This window comes from Rhinolophus hipposideros (assembly GCF_964194185.1).
Source record: "Rhinolophus hipposideros genome assembly, chromosome: 14".
In the NCBI taxonomy this organism is placed as follows: Eukaryota; Metazoa; Chordata; class Mammalia; order Chiroptera; family Rhinolophidae; genus Rhinolophus; species Rhinolophus hipposideros.
Genome location: NC_138060.1, coordinates 27,836,986 through 27,862,699, shown reverse-complemented (window position 1 = coordinate 27,862,699; position 25,714 = coordinate 27,836,986). Strand labels below are relative to the sequence as shown.

The window sequence follows — 25,714 nt, the reverse complement described above, 5'->3', positions numbered from 1 at the left end:
GAGGACGTGTGCTTGGCATTGGAGCAGGTGCAAAGGTGTGGAGCTGGAAAAGTGCTCTTCTTGATGCTGCCCATTCACAAGGAAGCCTTGGGCCGCTGCCCAGCATGCCCTGGGCCTTCATTGAAGGTGCCGAGCTCTAGAGGCCGCACGGGGAAGGCCTTTTTGTTCTATAGCTGCTGCAGCCGCCAGAGCCCTGTGCTTGGCAGGGCCCCAGCTGGGATGCAGTTGGCAGCCAGCCCTGCCTTATGGGATGTCATATCCCCCTGCCTGAGGCTCCCGATGACCCTGGCCCATACCATAGCAGGGACTGGAGAGATTCTTTTTAAAGTATTGGCTCTATTTTCTCTGAATCAGAGGGATAGTTAGGTGGAGTCCAGAGGACACTGACTTTTGGAGCGAGACGGGCCTGGGTGTAGGGTGACAGCTCTGTCCCCTGCTGTCTGTGTGTCCTTGGGCAGTGGGATCCTCCAAGCCTCGTTTTCCCCATTTGTAAAATGGGACAAATGACTTCTAGTCATTTGAGATCAGATGAGATAAATTGAAAAGGTGTTGGTATTATCAAGATCACACACTGTCCTAGGTGCCAGTGGGGAGCCCATTGACATTGGGGTGACCAGCAAGAAAAAAACAAAGCTGCCCCTCCTTAAGGTTTGTTAGTGGAAATAGTTCATGAATTGGTCCAGAGTGACATGCTGACTTAATTATTCACTCCAGTTGAGTCCTTTCATTCATTCATTCTCTCCACCAGTATTTATTGAGGCTTTCTTATGTGCCGTGTGCTGTTCACACAGCAGTGAACCAAAGAAAGGCCTTGTTTGAATGCCAGTTGAGAGGGGAATCTTGGATTTATCCAAGGCCCTCATGTTGAAGCTTCAATGGACAAAAAAAGAGAAGCAATGAAACAGTGGCCTGGCCCAGTGGGCATTGCAAGTCCCGGAGCCCTGGCCACAGGGAACATCTGAGAGCCAGACATAGTCTGGAAGGCTGTCCCAATAGCATCTGGGCAGGAGCTGCTCATGTTTTACAGAAGAAGAAACTGAGGCACAAAGTCACACTCCCCTCTCTGCTCAAGAGTGTGGCGTTCACGTAGGGAGGCCGCACTCTTGAGCAGAGAGGGGAGTGTGACTTTGTGCCTCAGAAAGGAGCTGACTTTCATTCGAAGGAAACCCAGCTTGTCCCAGGGCAGCATGGTCACCCTGTCTCCTGTGGTCTGCGGCCTGGAGATTCGTGGGGCAAGTGCCTCCGGTGGACTGCTGTGCAGGGCTGACATCCTTTTGCTTGGTGTGGCTACCCTTGGTCACTGATGCAGCAGTCAGAGCCCTGGGACAATGGGGACAGCTTCTGGGCATTAGGTTGCATGGTCTTCTCAGCTGTCAGCTCCCTGTGCTGCCCTGTCCTGGCTTCAGATGGCTTCGGCCCCTCAGGAGTGTGTCTGAGTAGGTGCTTGTGTGCGTCAGCAAGCTTCTTGGACTGCAAAGCCCCAGGCTGTGCCACGTGATGCTGGGCAGGCTTGGTGGCTGCCCCGTGCTGAGTGTCCTTCAAATGGTCTACCTGCCTCCTTCCAAGACATTCGCAACCCTGGAAGGGAAGGGGAAACCAGCACTGCTTGGTTGCCGGGAGCTGCTCTGGGCCTCTCACATCCTGACAGGAATAGCTGCTAGGTTTCTCGAGGGTTGGCTGCAACCCCAAAGCCTCTAGTTAGTACTTGCAGGTTTTCTCCTAACAACAGTCAGTGGAAGGAGGTAGATGGGTGTTTTACAGCTACGGATAGAACACTGCCCCCTTGAGGCTAACATTTTAGTGAGATCCAGATAAGAAAAGGATGACTGAAATAAGAGGCAGGGACATGTTGGGGAATGGTAGCTATTCCCATTTTATAGATGAGGAGACGGGGGTCTGGGAGGTTGGGTAACTGGTAAAAAGCCAGTGATTACACAGTGGAGCCGAGTTTGAACCCAGGGAAGAAGGGTCTGCTGACAAACAATCACATAGGAACCCATTTTACAGATGAGGAAACTGAGGCTTAAGGGTTTACTTAATTTGTCTGAGACCAGGCTGGGCTGAATCCAGGTTCGCCTGATTTGGGAGTCTGAATTTATCCCCTGGTTGACTTCCCTACAACTCTGTGACACAGGGGTTAACTATTACCTGAGATCAGTGAGGATTCCAGGGCCAGGAGAGGACATGTGATTCATGCACATGCAGCACCTGAGCCAGGATTTGAACCGCCCCCACCCCCCCCATGGAGTCCAAGCCTCGGCTCCCTCTGCACTGGGGCTGGGCCCCACTTACTTGTGGCTCTGTTTGCTTCAAGGCGCAACGTGCTGAGCTTGTCTTCTGGAATTGACGACCCCGGCTCGCTGAAGTGGGACCTTGCTCTCTGCCTCCTTTTCGTCTGGCTGGTCTGTTTCTTCTGCATCTGGAAGGGCGTCAAGTCCACAGGGAAAGTGAGTAGTGCTTCTGTCCCTCCCCTGCCCCATGGAGATTGGCCCTCAGCAAAGAGCACCTCCTGCCCCATAGGCCTTCCTGCCGAAACTGGCCATGACCTAGGAGGAGATGTGGGCTGATAAGCCAGTCCTCCGAAAGCAAGTAAAGCCCTGGTTTGTAGCATTTCCCCATTTTATGATGTAAAGATTCCCACCATGTCTGATTTCAAGTTTATTGATGATTTAACAGCCAGTTCGCAGAATTCCCGATAATTGAACGGTCAGCTCTCTCAAGCCTGCACAAGCTCCCATATGCCACTGGTTCCCATATCGACGTGTTGGCAGTAGTGCAGATGTTAGCAGATAAACAATGTTGGGGTTGTCACCAAGACGTTAGCTGGCAATGAGTGTTTCAGCAACTCTGTGCAAGACCAGTTCTTACCAGACAACATGGACCCTTGCCTTGCAAAGTGTGACTAGTAGCATCCACACCCCTGGGGGCTAGTTAGACACGCCCCAGACCTACAGTATCAGAACCTGCATTTGAAGGAGCCCGAGATCATTCAAGTGCACACTGAGGTTTGAGAAGCACTGACGTGGACTTTTGCTAAGTCAAATTAACTGAATTATCTTACTACCAACAGTTTAGCTGGTGACTGAGACATTCCTTCTCACGGAAAACTTTCACTGATGATTAAGTCATTCGCTCATAACCAAGATGTTAGTTGTTAACCAAAGTGTTAGCTGTAACTCAAATATTTACTGCTGATTCATATGTTATAAGATGAGTAGGATGTTAGCCATTAACCCAGGCGGAAGCTGATAAGTAAAATGTTAACTTATAATTAAGGTTTAAGATATATTGGCAATAATGACAACGTTAGCCTACAACTCAAATGTTCTGTGTTAACAATTAAAGCTGAACAATTACCTGCCAGTGTAGACACTGACTGATCTCACGATCACTCCAATGACAAAGTCAGTGCAGAAGAGTCTGGTGTCACACGTGTGAGCCTGAACCCAGGGTACTAAGCCACAGTGAAGGTGTTGGCTTGATCTGCCTTGATGTGTCCCCCTGATATAGCGTTTCCCCCTGTCATTTGCATCTTGATAGGGGGACAATCTCTAAGATTAAAAACTCCAAAGGTCAAAAGAGTATGTTAAAGTGACGTTTGAGGCACAGCAATGGGTGGTGGTGAAGCCATCTAGAGACGGGGCCTTGGGTGCACCGGAATTTAGAATTAAGAACGGTGTTCTCCTCGGCTGAAAAGCCCCTTAGGTAAAATCATGGATCTGAACAGATCCCAGCAGTTACCTGCTGGGCAAGGTCTGGGACCCCATGGTTACAGAGGCAGAATGGGGCTGATGCTGGAGTGGGGGCCTGTGAGCCCATGCCCTCCGCCTGTTTCTCAGGGCAGAACCACGCGGTGGTCCTAAACCCAACATGGAAAGGAAGCAGGCCTGGTTCTAGAAATCTCCACACGCACACCCCCAGCTAGCCCCATCTTCCCCAGGACCGGCAGGAAGAGGGCAGCTTGAGTTATTTCCACAGCTCCCTGGAGCTCATCCACCTGTGTTATTCCATTTCGTTACCACCTCTCTTTAGACGATGAGGGGACTGAGCTGGGAGAGGTGAAGTGACTTGTCCAAGGTCACTCCCTCACCTCTGAGCCTCAGTTTGCTCATCTAGAAAATGGATGGCAGTGAGGGTTAAAACAAGGTGGGTTCAGCACCCGGCACAGTGCTTGGCACAGACTGTGCAGTAAATGCCAATCCTTCCTCGCCTTGCCTGCGTTTCCCCACATAGACATGAGTCTCTCACGAAGTTTCTATGGAGCACTGGTCCCGAGCAATGCTGGAGATGTGATCACTCACTTAGACACGCATGTGTATTTTGAGCCTCTTGATTTGCCAGGTACTGTTGTTAAGAGGGGGCTGAGGGATGTGCGGGGATCAAGAAAACAGACAAAAATCCCTGCGGTCCAAGAACTGACAGATTCATTGGTTAATGTGTAATAAGGTGAATGTGTATGATATATAGGAGTAAGATGGTGACAAGAGCTATGGGAACAATAATGCAGCAAAGGAGAACGGGGAATGGTAGGTGCAATGTTAAGTAGAGTGGCCGGCAAGGTTCTCTGAGAAGGTGACTTCGGGCAAAGATCTGAAGAAAGGGGCTGAGCCATGTGAATATCTGGAGGAGACAAAAATTCGTGGGCGAGACAAAGGCCCTGAGGTGTGTCACCCAGATCCTTGAGGAGCCTCCAGTCTGATGGAGGAGCCTGTTGTCTACCAGGAACAGTGAGCAATGTTTGAAACACAATGAAGGAGGCAGGAGAATAGAATCAGCACAAAAAGTAGAGGGTTCCAGGCTACAGCTGTGGCCAGTTGAAGACGTGACTTGCCAAAGGTTCCCCAAGCCTGCCCCTAGAGACAACCTTCTCCTCAGGCGGCTCCAGGCCCCTGAGGGGCAGGCGTGGCTCCCAGAACAATAGCAGGGCCTGGGCCAGCCCAAAGAAGCCAAGACAAACACGGGCTGGAGCTCGGTCTGCCTGCCTGCCTGCCTGCCCACCCACTTCTAGCCATGGCTTCCAGCCTTAGCCACAGATTAGATTCACCGGCCACTGTGGTTTAGGAAGGTGACAGAAGTCCAGACGCTCACACAGGAAGTACAGCCCTGAGGACCCAAAGGGGACGTAGCATAAACATGTGCTGAGGCTGCGCCTCTCCATTGCTAGTCTCAAGGGCAGCTCTTCTGTTCAGAGCTTAGCAATAAAGCAGGGGTGGCAGTCAGAGCCAGACAGCTCTGCCCCACTCCAAGCTGCATGCCTTTGGGCGAGTGAGTGCCTTTCCCTCTCTGAGCCTCATTTTCCCCTTGTGTGTAATGAGTTAGCAATGCCACTTCCCCCACCCTCCCACACACAGGGATGCAGTGAGGACCCTCAGGACCTACTTAGGCCCTGGGCACCGACCCAGGCCTTCCCCCTCAATGGAAGCTCATGGCAGCAGAAGACTAGCCTATCTCCCTCCTGCTTCACGGTCTACCTTCTCCCCCACTGCCCCTAGAGAATGAGGAAGAGTTGTCCTTGCAAGTTTCCAGAGCAATTGGGCCACAGGGCACTTGGGTCGAGGGCTCAGAGGAGCCACAGAGCTTTGCCAGCAAGAATGGAAAACTACTATGTCCTGTGGCAAGGCCTGCTGGGCCACCGCCAGAGGCCCACTGGTGGCCGCTGGCATCAGCCTTTCCCACAAGGATCCCGGGGGAGTCATGGAAAAGTTGAGAGAATGGCTCTCAGGGGCTTGTCCTCAGAGCAGCAAATGCTGCAAAACAAGGGTGGCTTTGCAAAGAGGCAGCTGAGGAGAGCGACTGTGACCAGGTGGGGGGCTGTCCTATTTTGGATTTAGGGAAGAACGCAGTAACACACACAAGATACCAGACCCTGAAACGAGCTGGCCTAGATCAAATCCCACCTCTGCCACCTATTAGATCTGTAACCCCAGGCAGCTGATGTCACCTCTGTGAGCCTCGGTGTCCTCATCAGAAAATGCAGGTCACAACAGCAGCTACCTCTTCAAGTTGTGAGGATTCCATGGGTAGCGCGTATAACGGGCCTAGTGTACGGCCCGGCACACAGTAAGTGCTTGTTAAACAGATTAAATACAGAGAAACAAGGGAAGCCGCCCCCATCCCCCGGTGGTGTCCTGTGTCCTTGACACAAAGCCTTCTGGCCACAGCCTGGTTGTCCAGCCCAGTGGGGCCCAGCCGGCTTTGAAGTAGCTGCTCTCTAGGGATGGCCTGCTGTCAGCAGCTATTGTTCAGCAGCCCCGGGTGTGGCCCACGCTGGGCCCAGAGGTGGGAACTGGTCAGGGGTCCTGTCCACAGGAAGGGAGGAGCAGCCTGTGGGGCACTCTGGGTTTCTTCTTTCACCCTTTCTGGGGCTTCCTGCCTTGCCCCCACCCTCCACGTCTGCCTTGTCCTGGGGAAATGGTGAGGGTTCTCTGCCTTAAGAGAAGAAAAGAAGAGTGTTTGGGGAAACTGAGGCCCTGAGGGAGAAAAGGCATCCAGGGAGGGTGTGGCAGAGGCCAGAGTAGGCCTACCGCCTTAATGGATCATTAGGAGAGTGCTCTCCACTGAAGTTTCTCGAGGGCTCATTACGTTACTGAGCATATCCAGCACTGAGCAAGGGTAAGCCCTCATTTCCTCCCAAGCCACCCAGCTGGGGTCTGGCAAAGGCTGTAAAGGAACCCTAGTCTGGGCAACCCCCAGCTGACCCTCTTGGCCACCCCACCAGCCCCGCCTGGAGGGAACCTTAGAGCTCGTCTGGTCTGAGCCTCCCACTTCACAGGTGGGAAAATGAAGCACGGAGAGGGAGGGACAAGTAACTTGCTCAAGGTCGTGCTGTAAGCCAGTCCTGAGCTGTCAGGAACTGCAGCCTCCCTCTGGTCTTTGGGAGGATTGAATGAACGGCCAGATGTGGAAGGGCTTCTTCCTGCCCTGTGCTGTCACCCGAGGGCAGGCTCTGTGCATGTCCCTGCTCTGCCACCGTGAGTGCTGTGTGACCTATGTGGGCACGCCATGCATGCTCTCTGGGCCTTCGTTTCCTTGCCTTCAAGATGGGGATAATAATAAAACCTACCTCAAAGAGTTAGGGAAGGACCAATGATGTATAGAAGTTACTGCATTTGGAATAGCACCAGGTACACAGTAAGTGCTCAATAAATGCTGGTTGGTGGTATTGCCTGAGGGCAGCTGAGCCAGGCAGGCCTTGAGAGCTTCCTTCTTGCCCGTTTTCAAAGCCCCTTTCTAGTTGTTTACACTCAGGGATGGTTGCCTCCTGAGAATTCTGCTCCATTGAGGGTTCCTATGCCAGCCAGGTGAGGTCCGGGGTTCTGTCACCCTCTGTCAGTGTCTATTCCCTCCCTGGACCCCAGCAGTGCCCTGCAGTACTCTGGTGCTGCCTTCTCCCAAACGCCCCGGACACATTCCTCCCGCTCTCAGTGTCAGTCTCCTCACCTGTAAAATGGGTGTGTTGGCTGTGCAGTGGCTCTTCTCCACTCCCTCGGTCCCCCAGGCCCTCAGAGGAAGCCAGGGGCTCTGTGAGCCAAATCTTAGGGCTCTGGGTGCAGATCCTGGGCTCTGCAGATGATCTGGGCAGGTCTGAGCCCTGCTGAACCTCAGTTCCTCTATCAACAGGCGACCAGCACACCAGTTTTGGGGGCATTGTAAACATGACACGGGTTTGTGCCTGGGGAGTCCTTGCTCAGCCAGTGCCCTGCTGGGAGTATCAGGATTTCACCATCTATTCAGCCATGCACCTTTGAGCTCCTTCTAGGCATAAATTCTGTCTGGAATCTTCTCATGGTGAAGAAAAAGGTGGGAAACTCCATCCACGATAACTGAGGCCACAGGATGTTTGGAGACCTGTGCTTTCAGGACAGGAGAAGGGGAGAGAAAGTAGGGCAAGCCCTTGGGGATGGAAAGACCCAGCCCGGGTCATCTGTGATGCCCGCCTTGCATTGACCTTGGACAGTCTGGGACATGCTATGTGACTCAGAGAAGACTATGGGTCTCCCAGAGCCCCAAGGAAGTCGAGGGCCTTCCCCATCCTGACTGTGAGAGACTTTAGAGGCCTCATTTCCTTCCCAGAAGTTCCTGTGTGCTTCCTGCAAAATCACAAAGTCAATAACAGGTCCCATTTCTTGAGCACCTAAGTGTCAGGAAGGCACTCTTTTGATGGTGTTAGAAGCATCATCCTATTTAATCCTCACCTCACCTCTTGTTGAGGGCCATCTATTACTCTTATCTCCATTTTCCACTTGAGGCAACGGGCCCAGAGAGGTTAAGCATGATGCCCAAGGTCACACTGCGAATGAGGGGATAGAGATGGGATTTGAACACACACTTACCTGATTGTTAACCATGAGTCATACTAATAGTTGTAATGTTAGCTAATATGAACTGAATGCCATGTGCCAACCACTGGACTAAGCCTTTTTTTATATACATTTGATAGTTTACTCTCTTATTTTGCATTTTCCATCTCTACCTGCTGGAATGTCAGTTCCATGAGAGGAGGGATTTTTTTCTGTCTTGTCTGCCACTGTATTTCCAGGGCCTCGATATTTAGTAAATATTTATAGTTTTTTAATTGAATCTCAGTAAATCTATGAGGTAGGTACTTACACCCAGGTTATAGGCGAGGCAGCTGTGGCCCAGAGAGGTTAAGCAACATGTCCAAGGTCACACAGCAAATGAAATGGCAAGCTCGGCTCCAGAACCCCAACCTTGGAAAGGATGCTCAAATTTAACAGCAGCAGATGATGCCACAGGCCCCACTGAATCTCTCTTGTCCTTCGCAGGTCGTCTATTTCACAGCTACTTTCCCGTTTGCTATGCTCCTGGTGCTGCTGGTTCGTGGACTGACGCTGCCTGGTGCAGGCGCAGGCATCAAGTTCTATCTGTACCCTGACATCAGCCGCCTCGAGGACCCACAGGTACTTTGGGGCAGTCTGTCCTCCCTCCTACCCAGGGCTGTGGTTCTTGGGTATACAAATCTAGCTGGGCATCAGCGCCTAGTACTTTTCCACTGGGCTATGGTCGATCATTCACAATGCTCGTGGGCTCTTCCAGCTGTGTGTGTATCTTTTTGTGTTGAGGACTCCTGAGGCAGGCCAATTATAGAATCTTCTTTAGGCACTGTGCCAGGGAAGAGAGAGTCTTTTTCTGAGCTAGTCTTTCCTTGCACCTGGCCTCTGCCCGCAGCAGCTGAGAGGGCTGCATCACGGGGGTGGGAGAGCTGCTGGCTTCCTTGGCTCTGGATGGAATTCAGAGTTGGTGACCTCTGGGCAGGTCGAGGGACCAGTACTGAATGTCCACCTCTTGGCGCTCAGCCGCTTGACCACAGAGGGTTGAAGAAAACCCTGGGAGATTTTATTGGGCATTTAAGGAATTTTTTGTCCCCAGGATCCTCAGCCTTCAGGTTGCTTACTGCTTTGGGTCTCCTCCCTACTGTCTTCTTGTCCTCGACAGGAGGTAGGTGGGAGGGGGCTTGGCCAGCATCAGAGGACAGCTGAGATGGCAGCTTCATGGCCATTAGGATCTGCTTGATAAAGGTTCTGGGGAGAAGCTTTGCCGGCATAAACCATTAGGGAATTCCTCCCCATTCCAACTTAGGGTCCCCAGATAATAACAATTATAGTAATGACAGCAGCCTTGACTTACAGGTTTACCAGTGGCACTGGGTTAAATCTTTGTTCTTTGAACCCTTAAAATAACTCTGTGGGGCAGGGTCTTGGAGCCCATTTTACAGATGTGAAAACTGAGGCTCCAGGAGTCATATTTACTTGCCCACAATGATTCCATAGTTGGAATCCAGACCCATCAGCTTCAAAGCCCATCCTCTAATCCTGATACTGAGTGACTGTGGGGTTTCTTCAACTTCCGGGGTTCCTTACAGCTCAGTGTTATCTTGAAAGGCACTTTGGTTTTCAGCATAGACACTCCAATTGCAATCAAGAATCTGCACACTTTGAGGTGCAGTCCTCGGTGGCCAGGTGGCCAGGAACCCATGCTACCTACTCCCGGAAGCCAGCTCTAATGCCTCCTTCTCTCTCTCCTTGCCACCCACCCCCACACCCTGATAGGTATGGATCGATGCTGGGACCCAGATATTCTTCTCCTATGCCATCTGCCTGGGGGCCATGACCTCACTGGGGAGCTACAACAAGTACAAGTACAACTCGTACAGGCAAGTGTTGCGCCGGCGGGCCTGGTGGACCTTAGAAATGATGATGATGTTTAAAGAAAAAAGAGAAGAAGTAGGGAGCGTGGCTTCCTTGTGTTGTGAATTAACTTGCTCCCTGACATATGTGTAACTTAGGGACTGTATGCTGCTGGGATGCCTGAACAGTGGTACCAGTTTTGTGTCTGGCTTCGCAATTTTTTCCATCCTGGGCTTCATGGCACAAGAGCAAGGGGTGGACATTGCTGATGTGGCTGAGTCAGGTATGGTGGTATCGGTGGCAGTGGTGGTGGGCACTGCCACCTAGTGTGTAAGCTGAGTACTGCAGGCATGAAGCCAGACCCCAGGGGCTTTGGAGGGGGGGGACAAACCTGGTTTCCAAAATGGACCCCCCCCACCAAGATGTCCCCCAAGTATCAAAGAATACAAAGCCTAAATTTTAAACACTTGCATTACAATTTGGCCCAAGGGGCGGCAGAAACATGGGTTTGGTTAAGTTGGGAAATACTTAGCTACGGTTGGTGCGGTTTTCCTCCCTCCTCCTCCTTCTCCAGCAAACACCTGGTTTCCTAAACAGAAACCACTTTCCTAACTCCGGAAGTCAGCCACCAATCGATATTCCATCACCACCTTCTCAGCTTTGGTTTCTGTATTTTGCACTTTGCTCCCAGCACGCTCCCTCTAAGTGAACCCATTCATTTATTCCACTGATGTTTATTGATTTATTGAGTCTCTACCCTGTGTCAGGCACCACCGTAGGCTCTGGGTGGGGGAGAGACAGCGGGCATGGCAGGCCGCCTCTGGAGATGGCGACAGATTTGATTCGGGTGTAGGGTGTGGGGACACCATCACCCTCTTAGGGTGTGTGCCCCATTGGCAGGGTCCTCCTCCTCAGGACGCCTGAAAGTAGAGAAAAGAGTCTTAGAAACACAGACTCTGTGAAAGCCTGGGATCTTAGGCTGAGATTCTGCTTCTCCAGCAGGATGGTTCCAGCACCTGAGAATGATGAGGTCTTTAGTTGCTAGAATCCTAGAGCCTCAGAACCGCAATTATCTCAGGGACCTGAATTCTAGGACTTGCCATGATGCGTTAAGTCCTAGACCTTCAGCTTTAAAACTGCAGTGGCTCAGACATGGGAATGAGAACCTTAGGCTCCCAGGACCCGTAAAGTCCACCCTTCTGGCTTCCCTGCCCTTCCCCAGTCCTGCCCAATTCACTTGGAGGGTGGTTGTCAGTTGCCTGGAAGATTTTGTTGTTTTACACACCTCCCTCCACTTTGCCTGACCTCCTAATTACCCACATTTCTGTGGGGCCATTTGGAGGCAGGTGGTCGTTCTGGGCTGAGAGGCCTCAAGCCCCAAGGAGCGTGTAAGGTCCTGACTCCAGGGACCAGCACAGGCCAGGGTCAGGCACAGCTGGTGTTACCCTGCCAAGGCATTACCCTTGCCCATAGGTCCCTAGAATGGGGTCAGGACTGTGCATTCAGATGTCTGCTCCACAGATGAGACCGACGGCCTGAGAGCAAGGAACTTGCTCGGGCTCACTAGGGTCAGAGTTGGGGTTTCTGGGTCAGGGCCCCTCTGACATGAGGATGTTCCGCCTTGATGTACATGTGATAACCTGAGCACATCTGATAATCTCTGGTACTTCCTGTGTGAGGACATGTCTGTGCTCCTCTATCCTCTCTGAGGCCCTGGAGTCCTGTTTTCCTCCTCACTTGGCAAAGATGCTGGCAGGCACCATCCTCACAACCCCAACGTGCAGGACAAGGTGGCAAGTCCACGCCTCTGCCCCACGCATTTTCCACTGATCCTGGTCCCAGGGCAGACCTTTAGACCTAGTTTTCCTTCCCTGAGAGTCCTCACAGGCATGCTGAGCCTCAGGACAGAAAGTAATGCCAGAAATATCCACATCCACCTGGGAGTTGGCAGTTAGAGTGGTGAAGGGAGACAGTTCACACCTCCTTTGAAGACGGCTATTTTCAAACCGATTCGGCTGGCAAACCGATTCTGATTGACTGGGAATCGCCAGGAGCATGGAGTGAACTTGGCGGTGGGCACTATGTATGGACATATAAGATAGCTCTTCGTCTCTGAACAACTAGGTATTTTTATGTGTATGTATATATTGTCAACCTAAGTTGTTTTCTTCCTCCTGTCCACTTCAAAGACCTTGGCGTTTATTCCCCACGGTGATGTCTGAACAGCTGACACATCAAGGGTGATTATTTCTCTAATAAGCTTTTAACAAGCACCATATTGAGCCAAGCGCATTTGAACAAGATCATTATTTAGCCAAATAAGAGAGGCGCGTTCTCTGCTCACAAGAGGCTTGCAGAGGTGCTCGGAGCGGCCGCGTTATTTCTCATGGACTTCTCTTTAGAGTTCATCATGCGCTTTTAGAGAAAGGCACTCAGACCCTCTACCAAAGGCTGGCTTGAGAAAGGCAAAACTGAAATACAGAAACGAGCATGTTGAGAACCTTCACAGGCCCCGGCGGGTGGGGGGTGGGGGGCCCCATTTTACATCTGTCTCACAGTTGGCTGGACTTGACTCCTCATGCAGAGCTGATGTGTGGGGGGGCCAGGGGGCCCCGGCCTAGGTGGAACTGTGGCTTCCTAGTCCACTTGGACTTTGGGGTTTGTACAGGCACCTCATCCACCACTTCTGGAGTTTTTTAGTCACCTGAGGAAGCTCGGTCATGGCCAGGTTTTCCTCAGGTCAAGTGGACTCTAAGCCACAAAAGGACTTGCCCTTGACCGCCACATTTGTGTTCAACGCCGTGCGATGTGGTTTCTGGATCCAATTTATTTCAAAGGGGTTTTTTTTGTGTGTTTTTTTTTCATTCTTAAACCATTCATTTGGTTCTGATATCTGCTTTAAATAGCCTGCCTCCAGCCCTTTTTGTTTTACGTTTCTTGACCTTTTTTTTTTTTTTTTTTAAGTTGTGGGTTGTACCTTATTTTTTCAGCTCAGGCCCTGTAGGCCTCCTTTCTTTTGCTGCTCCCGACTATCTCTTGGACCCACTGATCTCAGTTACAAATCAGTTCTTCCTCCTGGCAGAACGGGGGCAGGCTGGAGACGGGGGAGACATTTATTTCTCCGTCTTCAGTATGTTTCTAGTCAGAGTCCCTGAGCTGATGGGACTTCCGTCTCTGTCTCCCAAGCCCTGCCTCCAGATTCTGTCCGAGTCCCCTCTGGAGAAACCAGAGCCCTTTTCTAGGGAAGTGGTGTCAGCATCTGAGAATCTGAACACGAGAAGGCTCCTGGGGAGTCATTTATGGTAACTTGCCCCTAACTTCTCAGATGGGGAAACTGAGTCCCTGTAAGGGCAGGTGGTGATGTAAAGAAGAGCTGGAGGAGATGGTAGGATGAGAACTTGAATGTAGGCTGTGGGTCTCCGAGGCCTGGTGTCTTCACCCCGCACACGCCTCTGTTCAGCTTGGGGCCTTGGCTCTGATATTGTTCAGGTGGGTGCGCAGAGAGAGTCACCCGAGAGAGACGTTTGCCCTGTAGGGCATGGTTCTCTATACAGTTTTCTTTCCACTCATGCAGTGTTTTAATAGGAACTTCTCTTTACAAATAGGGGATTTAGTCGTCAGATACCCAGAACCTTCCCTCTGCTTCCTTCCAGCAAGTATTGAGGTGGTTGCTCTGGTTTTGGCAGGGAGTGGCTCCTTTTCCAAGCCGGCAGACGGAGTCCAGGCTCAGTCCCCTTTCCCACCCCAAATAACCAACGTCCGTCCTGATTCTGGTGTGTGAGGAGGCCACTTGTGCTGCTGCTTAGGAGACAGATGTTAAAACGGGGCCCCGCCTGAGCCCCGGGGCGTCCTGCCCAAAAGGGAGACAGACCTGGTCTCTTCCACCAGGCAAGAATTCAGGCCTGGCTCTCCCTGCATTTTGGGTTTGGGAGACTCGCGTCAGACCCAGGTGTCTTTGTATGAGCTCCGGTGCTCTGGGTGCTCAGCCACTGATGTATCTCTCCCTCTGTCCCTTCCCGTTTCTCTTCCCTTTAGGTCCTGGCCTGGCCTTCATTGCCTATCCAAAAGCTGTGACCATGATGCCGCTGCCCACATTTTGGTCCATTCTTTTTTTTATTATGCTTCTCTTGCTTGGACTGGATAGCCAGGTACGTATAGATCAAGGGACGGGCCCCAGGGTGGGACTGTTTATGGAGAAATCGGTTCTAGAAAAGCCTCCTTTTCTGTGCTGTCTGTGAGGTCATTGCACCCTACTTACCTTCATAGCAGCTTTGCAACAGCTTTAGCTATCGAGGGTTCCTCCAGGAATCAGGAGTGGAAAAGGTGTCAGCGCAAGTCTTTGACCTCCGCAAGGTGAAATGGACAACTGAGGGGTATGGTTAAAATGAAGCCATATGGAAAATAAAAGGGCAAGACCAAAACAGAAATGATTCTCCCCTGTGGAGTGTCTGGGCAGGGTACAGGAGTGACACGACACACGGGCAATTCGGGGAAGGAACCAAGATCTCTGCTTAAGGCACGAGGTGGTCACTGCCCGGGCCAGCATTAAGAGTCCTAAGTGCGGCCAGAGAAGCCTAAACCATACTCTGTTCTGTGATTCCTGGAGCATGTGAGTAGGAGAGCTTGTTCCCATAGTAAAACTGAGATTTTCCAGTGCTTCCTAAACAGCTAAGCACTAGGGAGGCTGGCTCAAACCTGCCCTGTCCTCTGGCCATCCTGGCTGCTGCCCTCCTGAGGCAGGACTCCACTGAGGCTATTTTCTCCACTTCTTAGACTCCATGTCCCATCCTTTTAGGGCTCAGGCCTCTACTGGGTGTTCAGTGAGAGCCAGCCAGGGGCTGTGTCTGGCTTTGGAGTAACACAGTTCCAAGCTCTCCATCCTCTGTATGACACTGGGCATGTTACCTAACCCTCTGAGCCTCAGTTTCCTCGTCTGATAAATGGGTATGATTATGCCTCCATTGCCTTGTGTGAAGCACTAGGCACAGTGCCTGGTACAGAGAATTCAGTGGTGCTTGGAGGATGATAGTGTGAGCTCTCGGTCACCTGTCCCTGGAGATATGTGTAATATGTGAATTTTCACCGGGGCCTTTTCAGGACAACAGTTTCCAGTACAGGCATGACTCCAGAAGTGGGGAGTTATGGTGTGCAGGGCAGGCTGGTCATATGCCCAGGCCTGTTAGGGCCCTGCCTGTGGTGCCACCCAGGGGCCAGCATCTGAGGTCAGTCACTGAAAGAAGGTATTTTGTAGCCTCGTGTGTGGTTTAGGGGTCTGACTGCCCCAGGGATAGTCGTCAGTCCCCTGAAACCCAGTGAGAGGTGGAGGCCTGTGAACAGTTCAGGAAAGGACTTTGCCACCTGCCCCGAGGGCAGCAGCTTGGAAGCCAGTGCCCAGGGCCGGTGCCCAGGGACTCAGAACCAGAGAGGAGAATAGTCTTCGAAGGTCAGACAGAGGAGAGGAGGTGGTCTCCCAGCAAGACAAGAACAGAGTGAAGGATTTGGCAGAAAAGGGACCAGGATTAGCAGAGAAGACAGAAAGAAAACATTTGGGAGACTGAAAACAAAATACTTACACAGTTGTTGATGGGCTTGAGCTGTGTGAACAGCAGGAGGACTCCATTAATCATTCCTAGTTAATGAGTTTGGCTTTCGGAGGTCCCAAGCAAATGGCTTTTATAACTTCTTCCAGACCTCTAAGTGAAAGCAAACAACAACAACAGAGAGAGATTAATAAATGATGAAACCTGACATCTCCATGGGTCCAAGATTGGCCTCTTGGGCTGTGGAAACTGCTCCCTGAGCTCGTGGTATTATTCATGAGATTTTCTCCCTGGGAGGCAGGCAGGGCCGGCTGAGGATGTGCCCCTTGGAGCTAAGTGGCCAACGCACGTAGGGAATCTCAGTGAGTTATATAACCAGCTGCAGAGGGAGTGGTTCTCGTCCCACTTCAGAGCATGGAACACGCTCAGAGCCCTTAAATGACCTGCCTATTGAAATGCCAACAAGTGGTGTGGTGGGATTATACCTGGTGAGCTGGGGCATGGTGTCTAGGGCTCAATGGAATAGGTTGGGATCTCTCCTTTGCAGGATGTGCTATGTGAATTTGGGGACATGGGGGAAAGTTTTGTTGCTTCTGGTGACTGCCTCACATACCACGAGCACTGGGACAGGATGAGAGCCATTCAAGGTGTTCACATGGCTTCATGCCAGCTCATTTTATGTGCACGTGTGTGGTAAAATACGAGGAACACAGAATTGACCATCGGCATTTGTAAGTGTGCAGCTCAGTGGCATTAAGTACGTTCACATCGTAGTACAACCATCACCAGCCACCATCCATCTCCAGAAGTTTTCATCTCCCCAAACTGAAACTCTGTTCCCATGAAACACTAACTCCCCAGTCCTTCTCCCCAACCTGGCTTTTTTCTGCATTAGCTCCTTAATCTACACAATGTCCAGATGCCCTGAAAATTGAGGCTTACAGAGATAAGGACTCCGAAGGCTGCGGTCATGCACAGCTGGTTAAGGGATGGAGCTATGACATGACCCTGGGGCTGCTCTAACAGTTCCTTGGCCCGTGCTTGTATTATGAGCCTTGCGCTTCCCCTGGCTGAGGCAGTCAGTCATGGGTCGTCAGTGGGCCGCTTAAGGCAGCACACGGTAGCCCACGGCAGCCCAGCTCCAGGTAGAGCCATTGTTCACAATCTTAGCTATAGAGGGCGCAGCTCACTGGCCCATGGCCCATGTGGGAATCGAACCGGTGACCTTGGCATTAGGAGCCTAGCGCTCCAACCACCTGGGCCACTGGGCTGGCCTGCCTTACCCTTGAGTTACCTCAAACTAGCTTCCTCCTGTGGAAGTGCAGAGACCCACAGACAACCTTAGACAGGGCCTCTCGCTGATGGAGGAGTGTGACCCTTGCTCATTACAGGAAACACTCCCCAAATTTCTAGCATTTGACGGAGCACTCTCTGGCTTAGGAGCCATCACATCACGCTGCTCAGTGTTTCCTGGTGAGATGGAGTAGGAACATTACCCACGTGGAAGAAGATGCCTGTAGATGTCTGGCCTGCCCACGGGGGCCACAAAGCATTGTGAGAAGAGAGCTGAAGCCCCTCCTCCAGGAGGTCGCCCATCCCAGCCCCCTGACATGAGTTAAGATTAATTACCCAATTGCCAGTTGACTCTAATGATTTCAGATCTGCCTTGGCGTCCCTGCTGAGTAGGCAGTTCCCTCCCATCTTACAGGGGGAGGCTTGGAGAAGTCAGGGTTATATGACTAATAAGCTAGGGAGGGCTGAAGAGGCTGGTGGAGCAGGGGTGAGGGGTGGGGGTGGTGTTCCTTGGAAATGCAGGAAATTTGGAAACGAGGGGCTCGTGCTGGTCTTGGCCCTGACTCACAGTGACATTGGATCTTCCTGTCTGTAATTTCCCCATCTCAAAGAAAGAAAGAACCTTTGTTTTTAAACTCCTTTTGAAGCTGCACGTTTGAGCTGCAGGTTTGCTCTAATTCAATGGCAATTTAGGTTCAAAACCCCGTTAGCTGACACATCAATGAGAGGTCAAAACATCAGCCTCTTGTATTTGTTCCCCTTTCAAGAACCTTTTGGTCACCTCTTCCTGAATTCCTGGCAACAAAGACTCATTTCTCCTGCCCCTTTCAGCACATGAAAGGGACCTGCTCCTTGTTTGTATTCCTTGGTCCCCCCGTGGCACATCCCAGAGGAGTAAGTGGCTGGACTTGTCCTATAGGAATGCTGGGGTGTGCTCGCTTGGGCAGCTAGATACTAAAAGAAAAAAAAAAAAGGAATGCTGGGGAAACATCCTTCCCCAAAAGCCTCTCCCAGATGAAAGAACAGATCAGGTGGGTGGAGATTTTAGCTTTTCCACTTTTAAAGGAATCAGATCAGCCTCAGAGGGTGTGTTGATTGGCAGGGCAATCTGTCTATAACCATCCAAATGTAAAATGTGTCTACGAGCCGTTTAATCCTGAAGTTTCATTTGTAGAGTGTGCTGTGGAAGCCCAGGTCAGTAGCGACAGAGCCTGGAAGCTGTCTGTTGGGCACTGGTTAGGTGCACGATGATATGTGTCCCCAGGGGAGTGTTACACCTCCATTTTAAATACGAGGCAGCTCTCCATGTAATGATATGGAACAGTCTCCAAGATAAATTGTTAGGTGCAAAGATGGGAAGATTTAGAGATTGAGAGTCATTCTAGAATGTTTCCTCACATTTGGAAGCCCAGGGATGGGTTCTTGGAGTCCATGAGCCCTGGAGTCATGGCTGCATGGGGCTCACACATGTGGGCGTGTAGGTGTGCGCACACACAGGCAAAATTCTCTTGTTGGCCTACTATCCCCAAAGGGTTAACAACCCCCATGTGGATCTGATGGAGGAAATGAGGCCCCGACTTGACCTCGGTTGCCTAATTCATCTGTCACGTGTCTGTTGAGTAACCATGTGCCTGGCCCTGCTGGGCACTGGAGGCCTGGAAATGAGGGGGCATCGCCCTTGGCTTCAGAGAGGACCAAGAGCAAAGTAGGGGGAGCTTGTTGTGTCAGCATGCCAGGCAGAGGGTCAGCATTGGCTTCAGAGAAGTGGTCATTCCTGAGCTGAGTCTTGCATGATGAGGGAAAGGCATTCCGGTGGCAGGACGGGCCTCAGCAGAGATGCGAGCTGTGGAATACAAGGGAGAACTGCATGGGCCACGGTGACCTGACCGGCGGGCAGAGCTCCCAGGTTCACATGTTTGCACGTGACCCCAAAGGCCAACGCTGTGCACCTGGCTCTCCTCTCTAAGCAGAGGGGAGGTGCTGGGCATCTGCCTCTCAACGGTTCTCTTTTCCCCCCACAGTTTGTTGAAGTCGAAGGACAGATCACGTCCTTGGTTGATCTTTACCCGTCCTTCCTAAGGAAGGGTTTCCGTCGGGAAATCTTCATCGCCTTGATATGTAGCATCAGCTACCTGCTAGGACTGACGATGGTGACGGAGGTAGGTGGCTCTCACCTGGCACGAGGGCCTCCCCTTAGCGGGCCCTTGGTGCCTCACGTACATGTCTCAGAGCCATTCGAGGCCACACTGCCTCCCTGGTCCCCCTAACAGCTGGATGAGAGGACCAGGGTGGGTAATCTGCAAACCCCACTCAATTCAGGGGTCCTGCTCTGCCCAGAGGACTCAGCCTGCACTGTGAGGGGGGACCCAGCAGTTGACCCAAACTCTCCTGCATCTTTTCCCACGGGTTGTCATGGCAACAGTGTTACTCTCTGTTTCTCCCTTATCCTGGGAGGCCCTGGGGAGGAAAGGATGCTTCCACTAAAATACATTTTAACAACAGCTCTGTTCACCCCTGACTGTGTGTAGTGGCTTGGAGGGGAGGTGGTTCTCCAGGGTAAATACTGCAGGCATTGTGGTTGCTGCGTCTGGTTGACAGGGAGTGTGTGCTGGGGCCAGAGGAGGTGGGCAGGGGCCAGAGGAGGATCCGTTTAAAGTGGGACAAAGAAGCAGAGAGAGGAAGCGAGCGAGTGTCTAAGGCAGCAGTGCTTCAGTATGTCTAGCAAGAGGTGGGCCAGAAAAGAAAAAGATTCTTGTACTAAATAATGTAAGCATGTGAGCCTAACATAGGCCCAGGACACATACTTTCTTATATGTCTCCCACTCACCTCCCCATATTCTCCAGCAAAGGGTTGCATTAGCCCCCAAACTCAACTCTAGGTTTCCCATTACCATTTTTCCTTTCTGGAAGTGAAAGTAAATGTTTTTTTTTCTGGAAGTGCCTGTAAGAAGCCTCCCCCACAAAAGGCGGATCACAAGTCCACACACTGAGCAGCTGCATATTGCTGAAATATTCTGTTTGCCACAGCTGGTTTTAAGTACCTCCTTTGGAAGCAGGCTTCAGTGAACCCATCAGTTTTTGCTAAGGAAGACGTGTGTGTGTGTGTGTGTGTGTGTGTGTGTGTGTGTGTGTGTGTGTGTGTGTGTTGTCAAACATGAAGTAGAGCATTATTTTACAAAGGTATCTCGTTATCATAGCCTTGGCCCATGATCATAGCCTTTCTTATTAATATGCCAGAGCTCTTTATATATTAGATAAAAGGGAATTAGATACCAAATAACAAATCAACCTTCTCTGTTTTTTTCTTCACAGGGTGGCATGTATGTGTTTCAACTCTTTGACTACTATGCAGCTAGTGGTGTATGCCTTTTGTGGGTTGCATTCTTTGAATGTTTTGTTATTGCCTGGATATATGGTGAGTACCACTTTTTGCGTATCGTTTCTCAGGTCTCTCCTTTGGGTCTCTGTATTTAAAAGCTTCAGAAACAGAATTCTAAGGGAGTTATTCTTAGTCGAATACAAAGTCCATACCAGGACTTTTCATCTGAAGGCTACCCCTTCCCTACACAAATAATGTCATAGTAGCCACACTACAGATTCTCCTCATGCTGAAGGTGCAGAATGTGACATGCTTTAACAAACCCGTAACTTGGCTGTACAAGGGGTCTATCTATGATTAACTACTCTAGGGTCCAGGAATGGTCCATTTGGACCTCCTTGAGACCTGAATTAGTCACACCAGAATTTGGGTTGGGTAAGCCTCAGGTGGCCCCCCAAAATACAAGATGTGAATTTTAGATGATTTCAAATAAATATCTGCCACACTTGTGTCTCTGTGGTATAAGATCGGGACCTGGATCAGGCCCCAGAGACCCCTCATGGGTCTGCTGTTCTCAGGGTGGTTGCTGGCATTGGACACGTGTCACCATCTGTCCACCTCATTCCCTTGCAGGCAGCAATAACTTTTATGACGGTATTGAAGACATGATCGGCTATCGGCCGGGTCCCTGGATGAAGTACAGCTGGGCCGTGGTCACTCCAGTTCTCTGTGTTGTGAGTTTTCTCTTTCTTGGCCGTGGGTTGTAGCCTTTTCTCATCTGCTAAACTATCCTGAGTTCAGCATTTGCGGAGTGCTGGAAAATGCATGTAAGAAGTCTAGTGACCGCTCTGCCTGAGAAAAGGTGGGGCACACTGCTCCAGAGGGTTAGCTTGAGATGAGTTTTAAAGACTGGGTAGGAGCTTGTCAGGAAGAGAAAACAGGAAGAGCGTTGCTGGCAGAGGAACCAGCCTATGTAAAGGCACAACGTTCTCAAACAGGAAAATGTATCTGGGCATGTTGAGAAACTCAGGGGATCCTCACAGAGCACATAGCCTTTCCCCAGACCCTTCCAGAGCTCACGAGCCCAGTCTCAGTCACTGATTATTTTACGGGGCCATTGGACGTCCAAAGAAGAGGTCACAGACATTGGAAATGTGGTGTTTCCATGGCAGGGTGGGGGTTGTGGCAAGAGAGAGAGAGAACGTCCCAGCAGAGAGATACTCTGGGCTCTCCCAAGATCAAAGAAGCTGCATACCTGCCCAGGACCCAAGAGCAAGGGGGTGCCACATTCCTCTTCCCACCAGGGTTTCCTCACCTGCCACCTCGCAGCATACCCGGGCACCCTGCCTGCTTCAAGGCCCCAGAGGCCCCAGCCAAAGGGAAATCATCTGAGGCAAAAGCTGCTTTGCTGTCGGTATTTGAAACCAGTTGTGAGCTTTGGAGCTAATTGCAGGGGAACATATCTGCTCTGCCATTCTTGGCTCATACCTTGGGAAGCACAAATGGCAGATACATTCCTTGCATTTAAGGAGCAGGGGCTGAGGAACAAACGGACCCTCCCCTTAGTGACCTTTGCTCCTAGACCAGAATAAGTCAATATTGCCATTAACTCCTTGCGTGACAGGTGAGTCCCCTCTCTCTCGGGCCCCAGTTTTCCCATTTTAAAACAAAGAGACTGACGTGGGGTATAAGTGGCAGCCGACAACCTTTGGTTGTTACTGTTATTAGTTAATATGGTTGTGACCTTTGCATTTGAGCTGTATATTTTCCCTATAAAAATAAGTAAACTATAGCAACCAGTAACCACACAATTGGTGAGTTTATTTTTAGAGATGAATTTTATTGGGTTCAAAGCCCATGTTGTCATTCTCACTTGACGTTTGTTTGTGGGCACCTCCTCTCACCACTCTGACCATCAGTTTCTTCCTCTCTCCCTTCCTGAGGAGTTGCATAGATCAGAAATAGGTTGCATTCTAAGGTGGTAGAATGAAGCCATCCTAGTAGGAAGAGAAATGTGACAGGCAGGTATGGGTCTCAGGCAGGTAAAAGCTTCCTTATGTTGGGAAACCCAGAGCAGCTACCTACTTTCCCTGTCTAAGCTATAGCCCCACAAATCAGGACAGAAACAACCAGGCCAGACATACAGTAGGTGCCCAATGGAAGGCATCTGCAGCCTAATGCTCTCTCCCTTCCCGTTATCAATTCTGATGTAGATAGATTTGTCTTACCATCAAACCTGAGTTATTAGATCCTGAGGATTTAAGTCATTTTCACATTGTGGGTCATCCAAGACAACCTGAGTTATACTCTGAGATTCTGTCATTTGGACTAGAGCAGGAGCCCTGGGCACTTCCAGCTCACCTTATGTGAAAATGGGGCCTTGGCATAGGCTTTGGGGCTCACCCCACCCCACTGTTCATGGATGCTGATGGCCACTGGCCATTTGTGAGAGCTCAAGGCTGGGCTGTAGACTTCCAATAGGGCAAAGCCCAGATCCACACCTTGTCCTGGGCAGCTGGGTCTGGTACTTAGAGATGGAGATGGGTGGGGAGGGGAGGAAAGGCTTTCACCCATGCTGCTAGTATTTATAGTGCACCTACTGTGTGCACCTGGAATTGCACCAAGTGTTAGAGAAACGGGAGAACAAGGCACACACTACTCACCCTCACCGACTCAGGTTAGGTGGGGCGCTGTGTGCTGAAGAAGTGATTGTAACCGTACGCTTTTGGGGAAGGCAAAGTGTGAGTGCCTCACTGAGTCTGGACAGGGCCTGGGCAAGTAAGGCAGGACCATTAAAGCTAAATTAGAAGGAGGAGAAGATGAGGGAAATAGAGGTCCCGTCAGAGGGAGCAGCCTGGACTAAGGTCCTGGGCAAGTGGCTGAGGAGCTGGAAGGAATTCAGGGGAACGAGTATAGAATTGCAGGGAGAGGTGGAGAGGGGATGAGGCACAACTCCGGTGACATTCTGGCCAGGCTGAGGAGCTTGGACTGCATCCTGAAGGTGCTGGGGAGCCACAGAGGGTTTTGAGCAGAGAAGTGACTTGGTCACATGTGCACTGGGGGAGGTCCTTAAGCTGCAGAGTGGAGAAGGGTGTGAAGTCCTTTGGGTGTGGCCTCCCCTGGTCCCAGAAGCCCCCCACCCCTGATGCCCTAGACCGCCCTGACTGCCCCCATCTCTCCACAGGGATGTTTCATCTTCTCTCTCGTCAAGTACGTACCCCTGACCTACAACAAAATGTACGTGTACCCCACCTGGGCCATCGGGCTGGGCTGGAGCCTGGCCCTGTCCTCCATGGTGTGCGTCCCCTTGGTCATGGTCATCCGCTTCTGCCAGACGGAAGGGCCGTTCCTCGTGGTGAGTACACAGGGCCCCAGGCTGGATCGAGGGGGAGGGCAGGAGCCCGAAGGTTTGCTTTGTGACCTTGGGCGTGTCACTTACCCTCTCTGAGTCCTAGACCCCTACCTGCCCCGTGGAGTGATTGAGATTGTGGGTGGGAGAGCGCATCATGGAAACACTGCAACAAAGTCCACTTCAGGTGGGAGAAGGCTCTGGGGGGATAGTCAGAGCAGGACTGTGGCAGGAGGAGGAATTTGCCAAGCAGAAAATGCGAGATGGAAGAATGTGGGTTATGGGGCTAAGAGGTGCGACAGCACTTGGGCAGTAGTGACATGTTTTGGGGAGTGGGCAAAGGCTAGAGGCTAGAGAGGTGACAGCAGCTTTGGATGCCAAGCTAAGAACTAGGGCTTTATCTTGGGAGCAGTGGGGGCTGAATTTCTGAAGTGGTGAGATGAGACAAGGAGCCAGGGAGGAAGCTGGAGCCCCACCCGGAGGCCTCCCCTTACCCTGGAGTCAAGTTGCAGATAAGCCCAGCACAAGGGGGGGGGGGCGCCCTAGCTCTGTGGCCTCGTCCGCTGCCCAACCCTCTGTCCAAGGCAGAACCTCCTGCTTCCAGACCTCTGTGCCTGCCAGTCTCCTCCCGGGGGGCCCCCTCCCCACAGCCCACCTCCTCCCAGAAATTCTTCTGACAATACTGTAAATTCCAGGCCTGGCAAAAGCCGGGGCTCTTTCCAAGAAATCCTTTTCTTAGAATCTCCCTTAACCTTTGGGCTTGGGCTGGCTCCAAGACTGCACTGTTTTGTTCTGGGTTGTTTTTATTGTTATTCTCTTAAAAATCTGGAGCCAGGATGTCCTGGGGCCCTGGCTCCCCCTTGGGCTGGGCCGGTTTCCTTGTGGGCAGAGGCATGGCCTGGGGGTGGTGTTGGTGGGGGGAGAGGAGAGGCCGGGCAGAAAGGGACCAGCCTTCCCGAGACAAAGGAGGGAGGCAAGGGTGTGCCAGGGAGGAAAACATGAAGCTGAGTCTGTCTGAACCAGCACAGCTCTGGTGTGTTCCTGCAGGATTGGGCCCATTGTATTTTCTCAGGGGACAAGGGAAGGACCCCAGTGCTCAGCCAGAACCCTGAATGGCGTTATCATTTGTTAAAATATTGAAATGTTAGGCCTGGGACAGATGGGCAGTAGCTACTGCCCTGAGCCCTCCAGGTACTCTCCTATGTATCCTATGCCAACCCAGCCCCTCCCTGGGAGTTTCCAGAATATCCCTACCTCCCAGAAACTAAAGGGTTAATTCAAGGCATAGCAGAGGGGCTTGGATGTCTTTTCTGATTGGTCAGTGCCCCCAGCGATTATATAATTCACCCATGGGAGGTGAGGCACTGTTCAACCCAACAGGTCACTAACTTGTGTCCCTTCAAAGCCTAATTTTGAATATTATTCCATCCCCAGTTTTGAGGTTTGGTCAGAGTGGGATTGGTGTGAGGGAAGGAGAGGGGGTGGGTGAGGAATCTGCTCTACTGCATCTTGCCTCCTTTCCTCATCTATAAATGTAACCCCCTCCTCTGAAGGCAGTTGAGTCACCAGCTACCTGCCTTTGCTATATACGCCCCCTGGGGCTCCCACCTGCATAGGTTTCTGAGGTGTCCTCCTAGCTATGACCTTCTCTCTGAGCCAGGTTTTGCAAAACCAGGTCTCTGTCCTGGGAAGAGGCCAGTTGCATCTCACCTCCTGTATAAAGGGAGCCCAGGTGTTTGCCTCTTGTCCCACCTTCCCTGTACACACCCCATTATACAGATGTACCAAGAGGCAGAGCAATGAAAGGGGAGCAGGGCTTACCCTTCCTGCTGGCATCCCACCTCTCCGACTTTACCTGGGGCCTCCAGTACGTTCCTCCAGGGACCAAGCAGGCAACCCAGATGAGGGAAGCCACGTGGGCAGGGCCGCGAGTAAGTTGGAGAAGGTGATGGAAATCAACAGCAGGCAGCCGTGTGCTCAGCTCTGGCCAGTTCTTTCCAAAAGAGGACGTGGGCCTAGAGTTGCCAGATCTTGCAATTTTCAAAGAGAAAATAGAAATCTAGAT

The 25,714-nt window shown here is 51.4% G+C and overlaps 1 protein-coding gene across 5 annotated transcripts in view; it reads left to right on the top strand.

The window, feature by feature from the left end:
* The window catches only part of SLC6A6 (solute carrier family 6 member 6), an 82,226-nt gene that overhangs the window by 51,222 nt on the left and 5,290 nt on the right, over positions 1 to 25,714 (top strand). For 4 of the 5 annotated variants that reach the window (XR_013994829.1, XM_081071404.1, XM_081071405.1 and 1 more), the window contains 9 exons: positions 2,315 to 2,447; positions 8,787 to 8,921; positions 10,071 to 10,174; positions 10,307 to 10,431; positions 14,184 to 14,296; positions 19,003 to 19,140; positions 20,294 to 20,396; positions 20,934 to 21,034; positions 23,485 to 23,655. Coding sequence is in view for 4 of the 5 variants with exons in the window: in XM_081071404.1 (XP_080927530.1) it covers positions 2,315 to 2,447; positions 8,787 to 8,921; positions 10,071 to 10,174; positions 10,307 to 10,431; positions 14,184 to 14,296; positions 19,003 to 19,140; positions 20,294 to 20,396; positions 20,934 to 21,034; positions 23,485 to 23,655 (1,123 nt within the window). In the remaining variant the exon portion in view is untranslated. The remainder of the gene's footprint in view (positions 1 to 2,314; positions 2,448 to 8,786; positions 8,922 to 10,070; positions 10,175 to 10,306; positions 10,432 to 14,183; positions 14,297 to 19,002; positions 19,141 to 20,293; positions 20,397 to 20,933; positions 21,035 to 23,484; positions 23,656 to 25,714) is intronic. The other variant, XM_081071407.1, reaches the window with a different exon arrangement.